General features: G+C 36.8%; 1 protein-coding gene across 3 annotated transcripts in view; it reads right to left on the bottom strand.

Moving 5' to 3' along the window:
- The window catches only part of dia (diaphanous related formin 1), a 172,021-nt gene that overhangs the window by 12,447 nt on the left and 144,174 nt on the right, over positions 1–15,400 (bottom strand). For all 3 annotated transcript variants that reach the window (XM_081728518.1, XM_081728516.1, XM_081728519.1), the window contains exons 15-16: positions 9,151–9,405; positions 3,688–3,852 (exon numbers count right to left, since the gene is read on the bottom strand). In XM_081728518.1, coding sequence (XP_081584644.1) covers positions 3,688–3,852; positions 9,151–9,405 — 420 coding nt within the window. The remainder of the gene's footprint in view (positions 1–3,687; positions 3,853–9,150; positions 9,406–15,400) is intronic.

Below are 15,400 nucleotides of genomic sequence, written 5' to 3'. Positions count from 1 at the left end.
CGTTCGGCTGAATGGAACAGGAAAAAATAGGAACGTTCCCTGTCAAAACAAGGAGAATCTAGAATATCATCGACATGTATATTCTACTCACCGCCCGCTTAGGAGCCTATTCGCTCTCCTCTCGCTGTAGAGGATCGAGTGGGCGGTAATTCTACTATACTGTTTCGTTTGTTTCGCCATTCTAAGAATAGGAACTTGGCTGTAATTTCATTATTCATAAGGTTCGGACAAATATAAGTAGCAGGTTTTTCATACTAACAGCATTTAACACATGCTACTGTGAGACTGATGTTCCAGTCCATTATTTATATGTTAATCTATCATTTTTATACGACTTTTGTATGTTAATATGTTATCTTTAAATTTGAATAATACAGCAACAGTGAACAAGAAGAATATATTCCATAGGATATTCTAACAAAAATTTAATATAGGTTTACTTTGATTCAAAATAAAGTTTCTCATTGAATGTTAATTTGAACTTATGGACATTATTATTATTATTATTTAGATTGAGATTTTATTTCTGTTTAAACAGTATATAAATTTAGATGGTTGTCTCATGCCTGAAGGAGCAAAGATATTGTCAGTCCCTGAAGTGTCATTAAATATACAGAAATTCCTATTGATGAAACACATTGTGCTATATTGGAATTGTTTCAAGAGCAAGGGGGAATAGTAATAAGAATTAGAGCGAAGCAGAGATGTTGCCCGCGCTCCTTCCAATTCGAGTAATTATTATTATTTAAGATTTATGCTAATTAAGTTGATAATACTTCGTTTTTAATTTAGTATAGAAAACTTTCGATGCAACGAATTTCCAACTCTAGCTGCTAGCCTACTAGTTGAATTTGGACTTTGATGCAGTTTGATGTGTTGAAAAAGAACTATGCAATCGTTTTCATCGTGTCAAAGTTTGACTGTCTAACTAATTTTCAATACGGAAAACTTGTTGCTCAAACATACGATGAAACTCCAGTTATGGTTGGTGAGGTAAAGAACTGCAGCCTCTTGTTAATTATATTTTCATTCTTATGCCTATAGACTTAATTTAGTTTTAGAAAAGTCCGTTGATTATACAAAAGGGCATAGGCGTAAATAGCACCCCCGCAACCCTCGCGGCGGGGAAGGGGGTGCACGAGCTCCAGGGGCGCAAAATATATAGAAACTAGGGCGCATAACTAAAGGTTGCGGGGGCACTGAAGCTTCAAGTTACGCTATTGGAAAAGGATATTTTTTATTTTCAAATTGTGTCGGGACTTGCTTCTTCTTTCTCGAAGTCTTCAAAAAGAACAAATGCTCTGGATTATGTAGTCAACAAAAGTATCCCAATAGTCTCAAACACAAGGTATGGAACTATAGAAGTAGGGTAAATGATGTGTTGTATAGCTTTAAAGATGAACTGTTAGGAGTCTTTAAATCCATGATGGATAAAACCGACGAATAGGATTCTCAAACCAGAGTTTGTGTAGCAAAATTCTGTCAAACCTTTCAAAGTTTTGACTTCAATTTTTTACTTGAACTGTTTTCTGTTATAGCATCAAGATAAGAAATCTTGTTCAATATCTTACAATAGAAAGTTCATGATGTAGGTTACTGCAGAAAGAAAATAGATGACTTTGAAGAATATCTAAGATCATTGAGAGATAGTTTCAATTATATTTAGTAAAAAATGAAAGAACATGAAAAGCCACATTGTTCTAAAAGGTCAAGAGTAAATGAAGTGGAATTTGACCACTTTGCCAATGCCTATAGTTTGAAATGGTTGATACGCAGAAAGAAAAAGTGAGTACTAGATTTTCTGATGTTGAGAAACAAGAGTTACTTGTAGTATCAGCAACTGGTAACAATCGTCAAATTGTCACGCCACGTCACTGATACTTTCTCTACATTCTTTAATCTATCTAAATACGAATTTTTGGCATTTGAAAATATGCTTGTCGAAACTGAACATGAATATGGTACAAAAAGGGGAAAGAAAACGTTACTGACCTACTGGCTAAAACAGTCAACATGCAACACATATTATGTAAATTCCAGATAACAAAGAGTAAGGCATCAGTTTTACATTGAAAACGATGAGAGTAGGGGAAAATATTAGAAAAGCAGTCACAAATGTCCATATATTTAAAGATATAATTTCTATTCCTGCATTTGGTTAGTGAAACAGACGAAATTATCTCGGAAAACCTTAGTCAAGATGGTCGAGGATATCTAACCTAGAACCCCCAAACAACGAATCAAGAACATTAACCACCCATCTACATTTACACCATGTAAATATGCCAAAAAAAAAAAAAAAAAATCCTGTCAAACTAATTACTTCGGAATGGACAAGGCATCTCCTTTAAATATGAATCCAGTACGTCTATTTTTCCACCACTTCGTTCAGTTCCTGTATTTTTGTCTTTATAAAGAAAAGAATGGCAGAATGAATGAAATGAAGTACCTTGAGGAGTAAAACCACGATTAACAAAAAATTTACTAGCCAAGGGAGATAATAATAAGATGCCAAAAGTTTAAATAAGACTGAAACATACACGATTGAAATTAAAGGATATATATTTTAATTTTGTTTAATAAAAGAAACTCCTGATTTGAAGAAAGAAAAAAAAAAAAACCGTTACAGCGTTAGTCAAGATACGACCTTCTGTTAAAATGTAAGTAGCCACTTATACTCTGATCAACACATATCTGTAGTAGCGTGTTTTATTAAAATCCGCGAAGACACACACCAAAATAGCGCCACAGGAAATAAAAAAAAAATATGCATATATGGAGGTGAAAACAAAACTCGTTTATATTATTATTATTTTTGACCGGGGAAGAGGCAGATGTTGATACAGAAACCAGTGAAAGGAACAAAGAAAGAGGCCGGATTTAAGATAGAATCAATGTTAGAATATATGCTATTTCGAATTTCAAATATACTATGAAGATTTTCCAGAGCCGGAATAGTAAGTACATACAGCTGATTACGAATCAACTTTTGACGTCTTAATTTAATTATTGCTAATCGTAACAGAAAAGTTACAAAAGTCATCACTCAATCTCAAACCAGAAACAATTAGACCATGTTTCCTTTAATTGTTTTAATCGGTAAAATCATGAGCCTAATTTTTATTTCGCGTGTTATCAATTGCTTGTCATTAAAGAAAACACCTGAGATTATATGATAATGATGGAGAAGCAAGGCACTTCTGACAATTCTGCTTCTGCCCAATTACGTATTTAAATGGTCCTTTGTAAGGCAGAGTGTGACATATTATATTATTTTTCTCTGAATGTGAATATCTACATTTTACTACATTTAGCTCCTTGTTCTCTACAAGATCAAGAATTCTAAATAACTTCTTCTTATTATGAATTTTATGGCATTATTGGGCTTCAGATCCTTCCCTTTTTTGAAGCCAAACCTAATAGGAAAAGTAAGATCTTAACCATGTGAGGAAAAGGGACATGTTTCAAATTCGAACTCTGTGGTTAAGAAGCTAATACGCTAATGTGAAAACACATCACTCGGTGCTGTTGCTAGTTGCTATTGTTCAAGTCCTCCCTCAAACGTATAATATCAAGCATTTGACAATAGGAAAAGATGACTAAATATAATAAATAAATAAATAAATAAATAAAAAGAACAACAGTTTAAGTGTATATATGGATTTTCTTTAAAAATATAATACTCACCAGAAAAGAATCCTTAAAACATTTTATATCACCGAAGAATTCTTCAAGGGTATACTTCTGTTTATCAAATGCGTAATATTCTGACAAATCAGAATACAGAGTTTCTAATTTCTTAAACATACTTTGCAACACATCGCACTGCTGTCTTGCTTCTTTCGCAAATGTCTGAATATTTTGTTAAAGAAAACTAACACATTTATTTAATCCACTTAAACCGTAACATAAATTAGTAATTGTGATTTACTCATTAATCTGGGAAACATTTTTTTTTTTTTTTACTTGCATATTATTCCATAATTATGTTCTACTTTCTTTCAAGTTCATAAAAAGCAGCTATTTAAAAACAGCTGCTCAAATTACTAGCTTTCAGAAGTCAATAATACTTGCTTAAACTCATACGCAGATAAATTTCATACCGTAACGACAGTTTAAAGCAAAATGGAATGAAACCTTAATTCTAAGATCATACCCTGTTCGCTAATACAGAAGGATGATGTATGTCGTAAACAACGACGATAGTACGCTTGCATAATAATGATAAAATGGGAAGAAACGGATAAATCTCGAAAAAACTCAAAGGATAATGATGTCCACTAAAAACCTACGTGACATGAGATCAAAACTGATTGAAAACTAAGCTACGGGCCATTCCATAAGTAATATTGTATTTTTACACTGTAAGAAAAGGAACGATAACTTACCTGGAACACTACCGTTAGTAGAAAAATAGTGTCCATCAGACTCTATAACACTTTACCTGTCAACTAGTTGCTGAATCCTCGACTGAAACAAGTCACACGTTCTGGAGGCAAAGAACTGGGTTACTGTTCGTCGCACGTCATCCTCAGCGTGCAGTGTTTTATCGGTAAGGTGTTTAAGCAGGTTGCGAAAAAGACAATAGTCTGTTGTACAAGATCTGGTGTGGAGGTAGGTGATTTTCTCCCAGTCACATTCCTTGACCTAAGTACAGGCAGGCCCTTCTTGCCGTGTGTGGGCGCTGTTATTTCCATGGATGAGCACACCTTCCAATGAACCAGAGCTGGACGTTTCTGCAGCAATGCAGCCCGTAGGTATTCAAGCTGCTGACATAGACATATGCATTGATTATCTGATTACGTGGCAAGAGCTCAAAATGGATTACCCCATGGATGTCCAACCAAACACTTAACATCACTCTACAGGGGTGGAGACCCTGTTTTGTCACAGTTCCTGTACCCGCTCTTTTTAGGTTAGTGTGACAGGTGAGCAGGAATTGCAGATGTGCACTTGCTGCTGCTTCTGTTGAGGCGTTAACGCACGGGGTATCCATTTGCCGAGTTTTGACATGTTCCCAAGGTCTTGCAGATGACGATGAACGGTCGAATGGGTGATATGAAGTTCGCTGGCCAAATCTTCGACAGTTTGTACTGGGTTTGCCTCCACCGCTGCTCTCAAAGTATCGTTGTCCTGTTGCACAGGTGTCTCTTCTCGTGGCTTATCGGTGAGGTTGATATCCTGGACTGAAATATCTGACATTTTCGCACACTCACAGCATTTAACCATACATGGGATTGATGTTCCGTGTCGCTGCACAAACTGAAAGTTCCTGATGAAGTTCATACAGTATGACAGGCCGTATATGGTCCTCCGACACTGCCATGATCAAACACAAGCCACGATTCCAAAACATAGAGCAAATTTTTATTTTAAATACATTGCTGCAAAATGAAGTGTCCTATACAACACAGCTATGGCATGTACCATCTATTTCACTATTTGCTCATAAGATGACGTCATTGCAGCAATAACTGGAAAAACGAAATAACTTATGAGATAATCTGATACGTTTCTCCCACTACATGGGTATTACTTGTTCATTTCTCTTTTATCTCAAGTACATAAATCCCTTTGTTATCCTCCCTGCGTGTTCATAGAGAGTTTTTAAAAGTGGGATATATTTACGAAATTATGTAGTTCTATTCAAAGGTGAAGATCCTTCTTTCTAAATTATTTTTTATTACACTCGAGTAATTATTTAAAATTTATCCCATTTATTTCTCGCATGAAAGCGCGTGAGGTTATCAACAAAAATCAGAAACAAATTATTGTACTGTTTTGCTCCATGGCAGAAAAAAAACACTTTAATATCTGGATTTTTTCTTGTTTAACATCCTTTGACTTTGTTCTTGGCGCTAACAATACTGAAATTACGCTCATCAAAGGCAAATATGATAGCTACTTCGCCATTGGAAAACTAATACCTAAATTCCTTTGTATTATATAATGCAGTCATGGTTTATACAATTTGATGGTAGAAATTAATTAAATAATTAAATAAATAAATACCGAAAATAGAGAACCAGGACTCTTTCACTATAGGTGAATCCTCTATTACTTAGACCCATAATCTCCAAAGAAGACTGTGGCATTATTGTGGAGGACAATATGGTAGAGGAATATTGTACCAGTTGGACAATGCGCTTCATATATTAGTATAGCGTAACAACAGGTGGATGTATTCACGTACGTATTCATAACAGGGGCGTCATTTAGGGAGGGCAATTGCCCCCTCCCAAGAGTTTGAGGAATACATATACTTTAATCGATTGTCTACTAATATATTAGTACAAAACGTGAAAGCCTTATGTCGGTGGTGCTCTTGCCCCCCCCCCCCCTAAGGGAAGTCTGAAGTGACGCCCCTGATTCATAGATGTATTCACGCAAAAACAGAGATGTAACTTAATTTCCGAGATATCTGAAACCTTTAGATCATTCTACACCAAACCATTCAATTCAAACACAACTGTCCACTCTACATCTAAGATTTCTGTGAAACCTGGTATGTAGTGTCTGCAGGGAAATATAAAAGTCGATTTTTAATTTTTTTTCATATTACCTCTGGTTAATTTGTTATAACTGCCAAAATATTACAGTGCTCGAATGTTTTATAAAAACACGGTCAAAAAACTGAACATGTCTCACTTCAATTAAACAGTACAAGGTCCTGTTCCAAATCACTGTACTATTTAGTTTTTTAGTCCAGACGTAGAATACCGACACAGATATTATCTAAAAGAGAACACAATTTCTCACTAAAAGGATAAAATATCGTTGGGTATTTACTGTTAGCAATCAACAGAGGGCATAATATACACGGTAAGTCCGAAGTCCCAGCCTCCGAAATGAAGAACGAATCTTCCATTCCGAGTCCATCATTGTACATCCAGGCAGGGGCCATATGTTTGAGAGTATTTCCGGTTCATAGCTACCTTCCTGAAATCTGCCATAGTAGATCGAGGTCGTTTTCTTTCAATTGAAAGAAATCATGAGGGGTTTCAAAACGCACTAGCAAATTCTCGTAAATTTATTTTTGTAATCAGATGTTACATATCTGTTGCTATTTGAGTTGTAAGCACAAGCACGGAGCAGAACTTTGCTTCCTTGCAGGTAAATACTGATAGCACTAACGAGAGAGGAAAGAATAAAAGTGTTCCTAATGTCTGGGAAACAGAGCTGTAGGATTTAACAATCACCATCGAGGTAGGCTACCAACTTCACATCACATGGTTGCATTTATAATAGAGAAATTTCGTGAAATGGGAAATGTGATGGACAAATCTCGTAGACGTGGGTCTAAAAATGCTACTGATGGGGGAAAATGAAGAATGATCTTTGCAGCATCTACCACGAGTCCAAAATCAGTACACGGCACACAATGTTATGGGAGGAGCCGGAGTCTACTGGAATAACATCTAGGTCACCTGATTTCATTCCCTTGATTTTTATATCGAGTCATCTTATCGTAATGGAGTACAGTGAAAAATCTGGTACAAACATCATCTTCAACAACTCATTTTGTAAACCTGTGACAACATTAAGCCAGAGATGCTCCGACACGCAACTCGATTGTATCAAACGACTGCAGTTATGTGCAGCCAACATGACGGACAACACATCGAACATAACCTTTAATTTTGCACATACGTATAACAAATGCAATTCTGTTACATGGCAGTACTCGTAACTTTCAAATGACAACAGATATGTAAAATCTCATTACATAAAATGGACTAATGTAAGAGGAAAATTTTACTTTTTGATACAGCACATGATTCTTTATTCACTTTAAAGTTAACCTCGATCCAATATGGCGGCCATAAATGGGAAGTACTCTCAAACACGGGGTCCCTATCTCGATTTACAATAGTCAACTCAGAATGACCGATATCTAATCCGTTTCGAAGCAAGAAAGGTGTCCTTCAACTTTCGAGCCAACTTGTACATTATGTTCTCCATAGATTGCTAAAAGCAAACAGCCACCGATACTTTTTAAACCCTCATTGGGCATTATGTCTAGATTACTTCAACTAATGTCTAGATTAATATCCTACGTTTTCTTACAAGGTACATTTGCGAAGTGTCCCCTCGGGATTCGTGTAAAATTGATTCAAATGCAAAGTTCTCCGTGGCCCATACTGGTAATTTTCATATTTATGGGCCTTCATATATCCGGAATTCAATCATACACTAGTATAACGCTTGGACACAAAACTGCTTTTAGTTTCTTTAGATGTAACTAGACATGAATATGGGCATATAAAAAACAAATTGGATCAATTACTGCTTCTCCGACAAATGTTACACTTCGCAACTGTACCTTGTTAGGAAAAGATACAGTAACTTTGATAAATGAAAATACGTAAGTTTCCAAAATCGATCATCAAGACTTTGGACAGGTACTTCATGGAGTTTCATGGATTAGATATCTATTCATGTAGTTGTACGCTATATTTTCAAATTCCTTCTGCTTCAACATGGTCTTGTACTGCTTAAATGAAGTGAGACATGTTGCGTTCTTTCACCACAACGCTTACAGAACCTTCGAGTACTGTGATTTTCGGCAGTTGTAACAAGTTATACACAGGTAATATGGGAAAAATTACAAAAGAAAAAAGTTCTTATATCTTCCTACAGTTGCTATACACCAAATTTCATGACAAATTTGTAAGATGGGCACCTCTGAAAGATGTAGCGTAGAATGGCCCCTCTTCTACGTAAGTCTCGATGCATTCTGAATCACGTCGTCGTTTCTTTTACGCCCTTGAATTGATGAAGAAGAGCTTTAACGGCCATCTGTTATCGTAAGATGATGTAATTCAGGGACTTGTAATGCTAACTAATACACGACTTGAAAGATATCAAGAAACCGGTGCACTTCTTGACCATAAACGAGCATATGACCCACACGTAGTGTTCACATCATTATACATAAAATGAAAACAGTTGTGACATCTATTCCATCTGACATCTGTGTCGACATTTTATCTGATTTACCTCATAATAATAAAAAAGAACAAAACTTTCAGAAAAGAAAGTTGGTACCTTCCTGAATAAGATTACAAGAGACATCTTGTATTCATACCTCTTACCATAAACAAAAATAACGCAATTACTGTGAGAGATACAAAGAAAATTAAAGGATACACCCATGATTTCAGAAAATCTATCGTCTTCATTCAATGGAACTTTAGCGTTATTAAGATCTGTCTCTAAATTCCGAATATTCGCATCCATTTGCCTAAGTGTCTTCTGAATAACCTCTACTGAGACCCTCGCTGCTTTATCTACATGAATCAATTCTTCATGAAAAGTCAGCAATTCGGGAAACTTCTTTTCAATCACTTCGGCCAAATAATGGAGAAGAGTTGTTTTATTTTCTATATCTTTTGTACTGCTTAGCTGAAAAAGATAAAAAGATATTTACTTCATTAAACACGTATATTCATTTGAGACATTATGGCAAGCTAAGAATTAACAATGTTTACCCTCTAGTTAACCTCCAAGTTACCTAAACAGTTATTTCTTTTTCAGACATCTACGATTGAACAAATTTAGTTAGGACGATCTAAAAACATTGGTTTCAGTTTTCTTTTCAAAATTTCTCAAAGATATCAAAAACTTCCGGTCTACGTTGCCACAAGGTAGAACTTTTTTTTTTTTTTTTTTTAAAGGAAAAATGTTATTGAAACCGACGTGGTATCACTGCGAACACTAACAATTACAATATAGCTTGAAATCTTATCTCCGTCCCAATACAGAAAACTGAGTAGCGTATACGTGTACACCATTCAACTCTTACCCATTTGCAGAGTTTCGATTGCACTGGGTTGTTTGAAGGTCAAGACACAGTTACGAGCTTGCAGTACGGTTTTGCTTTTCTAAATATGTGGTGTGTGCATCATGGCTCCCTAAGTGAACAGGTTTTGGGAAAGATATATCCTGGCACTTTTAAACACGAAGTTTTGTGTGTCAGAAACAGAAAAAAAAAATCACCATGCGGTTAACCACTCTCAGGAACATACTTAAGTGATATTAAAACCAAGAGGTTCTTTTGTCCCTGGATGGAACTTGGATTTATCTATCCGATTGTGGTAAAATTTACACCGTAACTTACACTTCGGTCGACCAAAATCCCGTCAAGAATTCACCCGTCATTACAAGGCACTTTCTCGAAAGGATTTAAGGTCAACATGAAGTAACTGTTGTAATGGAAGATTCAGTATGACTATTCGTCAGATGCCTATAAAGTGTAAAATCAACACTGCACATTATCGGCAACAAATACTAATATTATTTATATACAGAAGACCTGCCCAGTCCGTATGAAAATTGTACTGCTTTTGTACCAAGATAAGACCTCTTCTCATTCTATACACAGATTGCTGCAAGAAATGAGATTTCCACCGGTATTAAAGACACTACATTTGAGGACATACCGGTGCGAAGTCAGCAAGCAGATGCCAATCATCTGTCTTTCTGCTAGTTTGGTCTCCTAAAGAGAGTACTTCTCTAGTATTGTGTTATTACTATCCAGAACGTGTGGAAAGCCTGTAAACAGGAATGGGAGAAGATTCATTCTTTCCTGTAATTCGTTGAAGCCTTCTAATAGAAACTGCCGTTCAAGGCTATTGTTAAGAGCCACGCAGAGGACACTGAGGCCAACAGATGCTGACGAAGCCAACAGATGCTGACAAGTTAATTCTGAGTTCAAGTTTGGACATTCATACACGACTCAACCTTTCATGTAAGAAAATTATATGATAGATTTATGTGATAAAATTTTTTCAAGAGTCTAGTAGCAGTATGAAGTTGGCACATCTGTAAGATGTATATAAATCTCTTGCTAGTTTGCAATAATATTTGAAAAATATATTACTTTCCTCTGTCAATGCTGTTAAGCTATAATTATAAACATATCTTGTTTCTCAATTCTTATACCTTCTTCTTAAGTCGTGCTCTGCACAATCTATGTACATTCGCTACCAAAATTTATAGCAGACCCATACATATGCTTTCGTAACGATCTAGGAGGATTAAAAGCATATCAATGTAAGCAACACCAATAAAGAATTGCAATTTTGACAATTATCAATTTTTCAACAGTCTCCAGAAAATTAGTGAAAAAAATCTAAAACAGAAAAATTATAGTCTTGATGAGAGATTCCTTTCATACATACATATACACGGAGTTAATGAACTAGATAGACAAACTCTAAATAATAATAATAATAATAATAATAATAATAATAATAATAATGATGATGATGTTTCCAGTAGTATAGATTACACTTTTCGTTCCCAGACATGCCCGTGTACTCCTCCATGGTATTACAAGTGATGGTTTTGATCCTGTCTGATCAGTACCTGACCAGATTTATTGTCATACTGCTCCCATATTTCCTATTACTACCAATAACATGACCCAACATACATCACGGGACCTTTCATGTTGGTCACCAAAATCATTAGGTGTCCTTTCAGGCAGGCCCGTATCCAGGGGGGTCTAGGGGGGCAAGCCCTCCCTAAATTGTTGCTGCCCCCCCTAAAATTTTCACGGTAGGCTTGCAAATGAACTATAATATTGTTGGATTGGGTCCCTCCCTAACTTCAGCCGGACCCCCTCCTACATTTTTGGGCTGGCTACCGGCCTGAAATGTCTACCACATTGCCTCTAGTTAAGACATCGCCTTTCCGTTAACGCATTTTGTGTTCAGCACTATCGAGGTTAATCTATTTTGGAAGTACCTCTAGTCTGAGAACGTCTAGGAATACCTTATTATGCCCACTGGGAAATACCTTCCGCATCTAATTCATATTGCTGCCCTTTTGGCCAGCGTACATATAATTTACAATGTGAGGTTATGGATCACCAGCTCCACATTTCCTATGTTCGGAGTAACGAGTATTGAAATGTTTTTTTCCCTCAGTTTTGGACAGTCCTAGCTTCGAAACTATTCACTTTTCCCCCACAGGTTCATATGAAGTTTCTTCTTCTTATTTTAATGCGAGTGGAACAGTTTGTCGGTCACCTTCGTTAATACCTTGTATATCCTGAGAGGGCGAGCGAGAGAGAGAGAGAGAGAGAGAGAGAGAGAGAGAGAGAGAGAAACAAAGAAAGAAAGAACATTATTACCGAAAATTAAACTCAAATTCTGTAGTCGTTTCACAGAAACAGACAAAGGAGCATGTCTCCAGTTCGTTGTATTATCACTAACTAGTACTAGGAAGAAGACACAACAAATCTTTAGAAATTTCTATACTGAGACTTCACAATTTGAAATGCAGTCAATAACGATAGAAAATTTAACTTTAAAACAACTCTACAGTTTAAGAAACCCGAAGATTTATCAGTGTAAAAACAAAGACCGGCCACTGGGCTCTAATCTTGTACCAAGCCAATCCGGTGGAAGACTGTTGGTACAAATCTCTTAAAAATCAATCTTGTAGTCAATTTTGGCTATTAAAATTAGTAAAAATAAATAAATGAAAGTCTAGAAGCAATGTCAGATATAGAGAAAATGATCATCACTTATTTGATATTGAATTTAGTATGTTTTCCTTTCAGAGCAATTTTGAATTCATATTTAGGCTATTTCGTGAATGTCAATATTGCTTCTTCACATATTTATATATAAAAATTGAAACAATAAGAAAACGTTTACAAGAGGATTTCTTTTCTTTATGCTTGGAGATACGATTATTAACTTCCTGTTATTATAGCAAGTGAACTCAAGTGAAACTGTCTGTCCTGCACAGCTTTAAAAAAAGCGAAATACAGGCTAAAGAATTGTAAGTATGAATTCTTATACTTACACTCTATGATTTATAGTTAGAAGCTCTCTGGTGATTATGTAGTTAGAGTACACGCCTTTGGTTGGAAGAACCAAGGTTCGATTCCCGGCGTAGCTCACGTGGTTCGGATTCCACGTTGAGCTGCAGGTCCAAGTCTCATATTGAAAGAGACGCTTAACTCAAATCCACCCAACCAATTTATGGTTAGAAAGCCACTAGTTCTGAGCTTATTGTAAAGGTTTAAATAAATTCATTCATGATAAGCGGCTTTTGATACACAAACAATATTAACGAAGCTACGCCTACAGAGAAGGATATACGTATGTAACTTTTCCGATGCAAATCTTTATTATACAACGGCATGAAATATAAAAACATCGAATCTGCATTATATATCAAAACCAGGCTTATCTAATAGCAACTGTACGAACACATAGTATATTGCAAGGATTTTAAGAGAAATATACATAAAGCTCGAGTTAACAGATCTTAAGTATATCGAGCTATCTGTCTCATTAAGTGTAACGTACAGTTTATTTCACGAAAGTGCGTTATGTTTAGGTCATTTGGTATCAAAGACAGATTATTAACATTATTATTATTTTATTGACAAACTTACCGTTTCAGTTGTAATTTTTCTATACGAGAAAGAATCAAAAAGTTGTGTGAGTGTTGAATTTATTCCTGAACATGAAGGACAACAAATATGAAACTGTAGTATGTTATGCATATGGTATCGCGCTAAAACTGCACGTACGAGGGCGGGGTGAAAGTTCTCGGCCTGACCCAGAGATGGCACTCCAATCAGCAAAATTTTATTGTTCTTGCCTGGGGGCGCTTTTCTGTCGTTCGTATAACAAGTGTCAACTTGTTCTCTCAAGTAGTTTGTCTGCAGGCATTGTTGCAATTGGACATCTTGCCTGTTAGTTGTGAAAATGGATAAACTTGAATATCGTACGGTAATCAAATTTTTCGTTTTGGATGGATTAACCCCTACGGAAATTTATCCGAAGTTGATGAGTTTACGGGGATTCTGCTCCTTCCATGTCAACCGTTAAAAAGTGGGCAGCTGAATTTAAACGTAGTCGCACATCCCTCGAAGATGACCCACGTGAAGGAAGGCCGAATACAGCAACCACACCGGAAACAATCGAAAAAGTGCATGATATCGTGTTGGTCGACAGGCGAGTAAAGGTAAGTGAGATAGCTGAGTGTGGGAATATCGGAGAAACGGGTGCGAAACATCTTTCACAAAGAACTAGGGATGCGAAAGCTCTGCGCAAGATGGGTGCCACCATTTGCTGACTGCCGACCAAAAGCAAATGCGAAAACGATTTTCGCAGCAATCTTTGGACCGATTCAAAAGGGATCCGACCGATTTTGTGCGGCGATTTGTGACGATGGATGAGACATGGGTTCACCACTACACGCCAGAAATGAAACAGCAGTCCAAGTAGTGGGTGGAAGCCGGTGGTGCAGCGCCGAAGAAAGCGAAGACGATCGTATCGGCCGGACAGGTCATGGGCAGTGTGTTTTGGGATGCGAAAGGGATCCTGTTAATTGATTACCTTGCAAAACGGAGAACAATTACAGGCGAATATTACTCCAACCTTCTTGACCAGTTGGACGCCAAAATTCGCGAGAAGAGGCCTGGCTTGAAGAAGAAAATCATCTTTCACCAGACAACGCATTTATGCACAAGGGTGCATTGGCGATGGGAAAACTGCGGGATTTGGGGTACGATTTGCTCGGCCATCCCCCATATTCTCTTGATTTGGCACCATCGGACTTCTATCTGTTCCCAAACTTTTAAGTAATTTCTTTCTGGGAAGCGCTTCGCATCGAATGAAGGTCGGAGGGTCGTGGATGAGAGGGTCGTGGATGACTATTTTCACAACCTTCCAGACTCTCACTTCCGGGAAGGAATACTGATGGAGAAACGATGGACCAAGTGTATTGAAGTTAAGGAAGATTGTGTCGAAAAATAAAATCATTTTTGAACTGAAATACGCAGTCTTTCATTGTCAGGCTGAGAACTTTTCATTCCACCCTCGTAACTGCCACTGAATTCAGACATTAACTCCATTGAAAGACCAAATCGTTCACGTCAATTGCTAAAAACTCTTGATTTAAACTTGTAAGGCAAGTAACGGAAGCCTCTTGCATTTCTCCAAATGTGCTAAATGTTGACAACAGAGGTGTTTGTTCAGGAATTCAAAAACCTAGTACTCAGAAGGGGTTAGAGCACGACTGTGAAGAGTGTGTTCGAGGGTGGACTTCCACTTCTTTGTTAATCTGTTACATCAATTTTCCTGTTGGAAACCGCGCTATACCATATATTTACAAATTCAGTTTTACATCCGACGGTTATCCCGTGCAGGTTAAGGGAGACGATGATAATAAATGAAATGGTAGAATGAAGAATGTAGGAAGAAACGGGAGATACAGAGAAAACCACACACATGGGATTTGTCCTCTACGAAGTTTATTTGGTGCGACCTGGGATCCTACGCACCAGAGTAGAATGCTCAAATCACTGAGTCACCGCAACCTCTTGCATTTGTTTACGTGTCATCACATTTTCTCCATAAACTTCTACCAC

The sequence above is a fragment of the Thermobia domestica genome, chromosome 10 (assembly GCF_964235325.1).
Source record: "Thermobia domestica chromosome 10, izTheDome1.hap1.1, whole genome shotgun sequence".
NCBI classification, from domain to species: domain Eukaryota; kingdom Metazoa; phylum Arthropoda; class Insecta; order Zygentoma; family Lepismatidae; genus Thermobia; species Thermobia domestica.
Note: the sequence above shows the minus strand (reverse complement) of the source record. Positions and strands in the feature narration are given on the sequence as shown.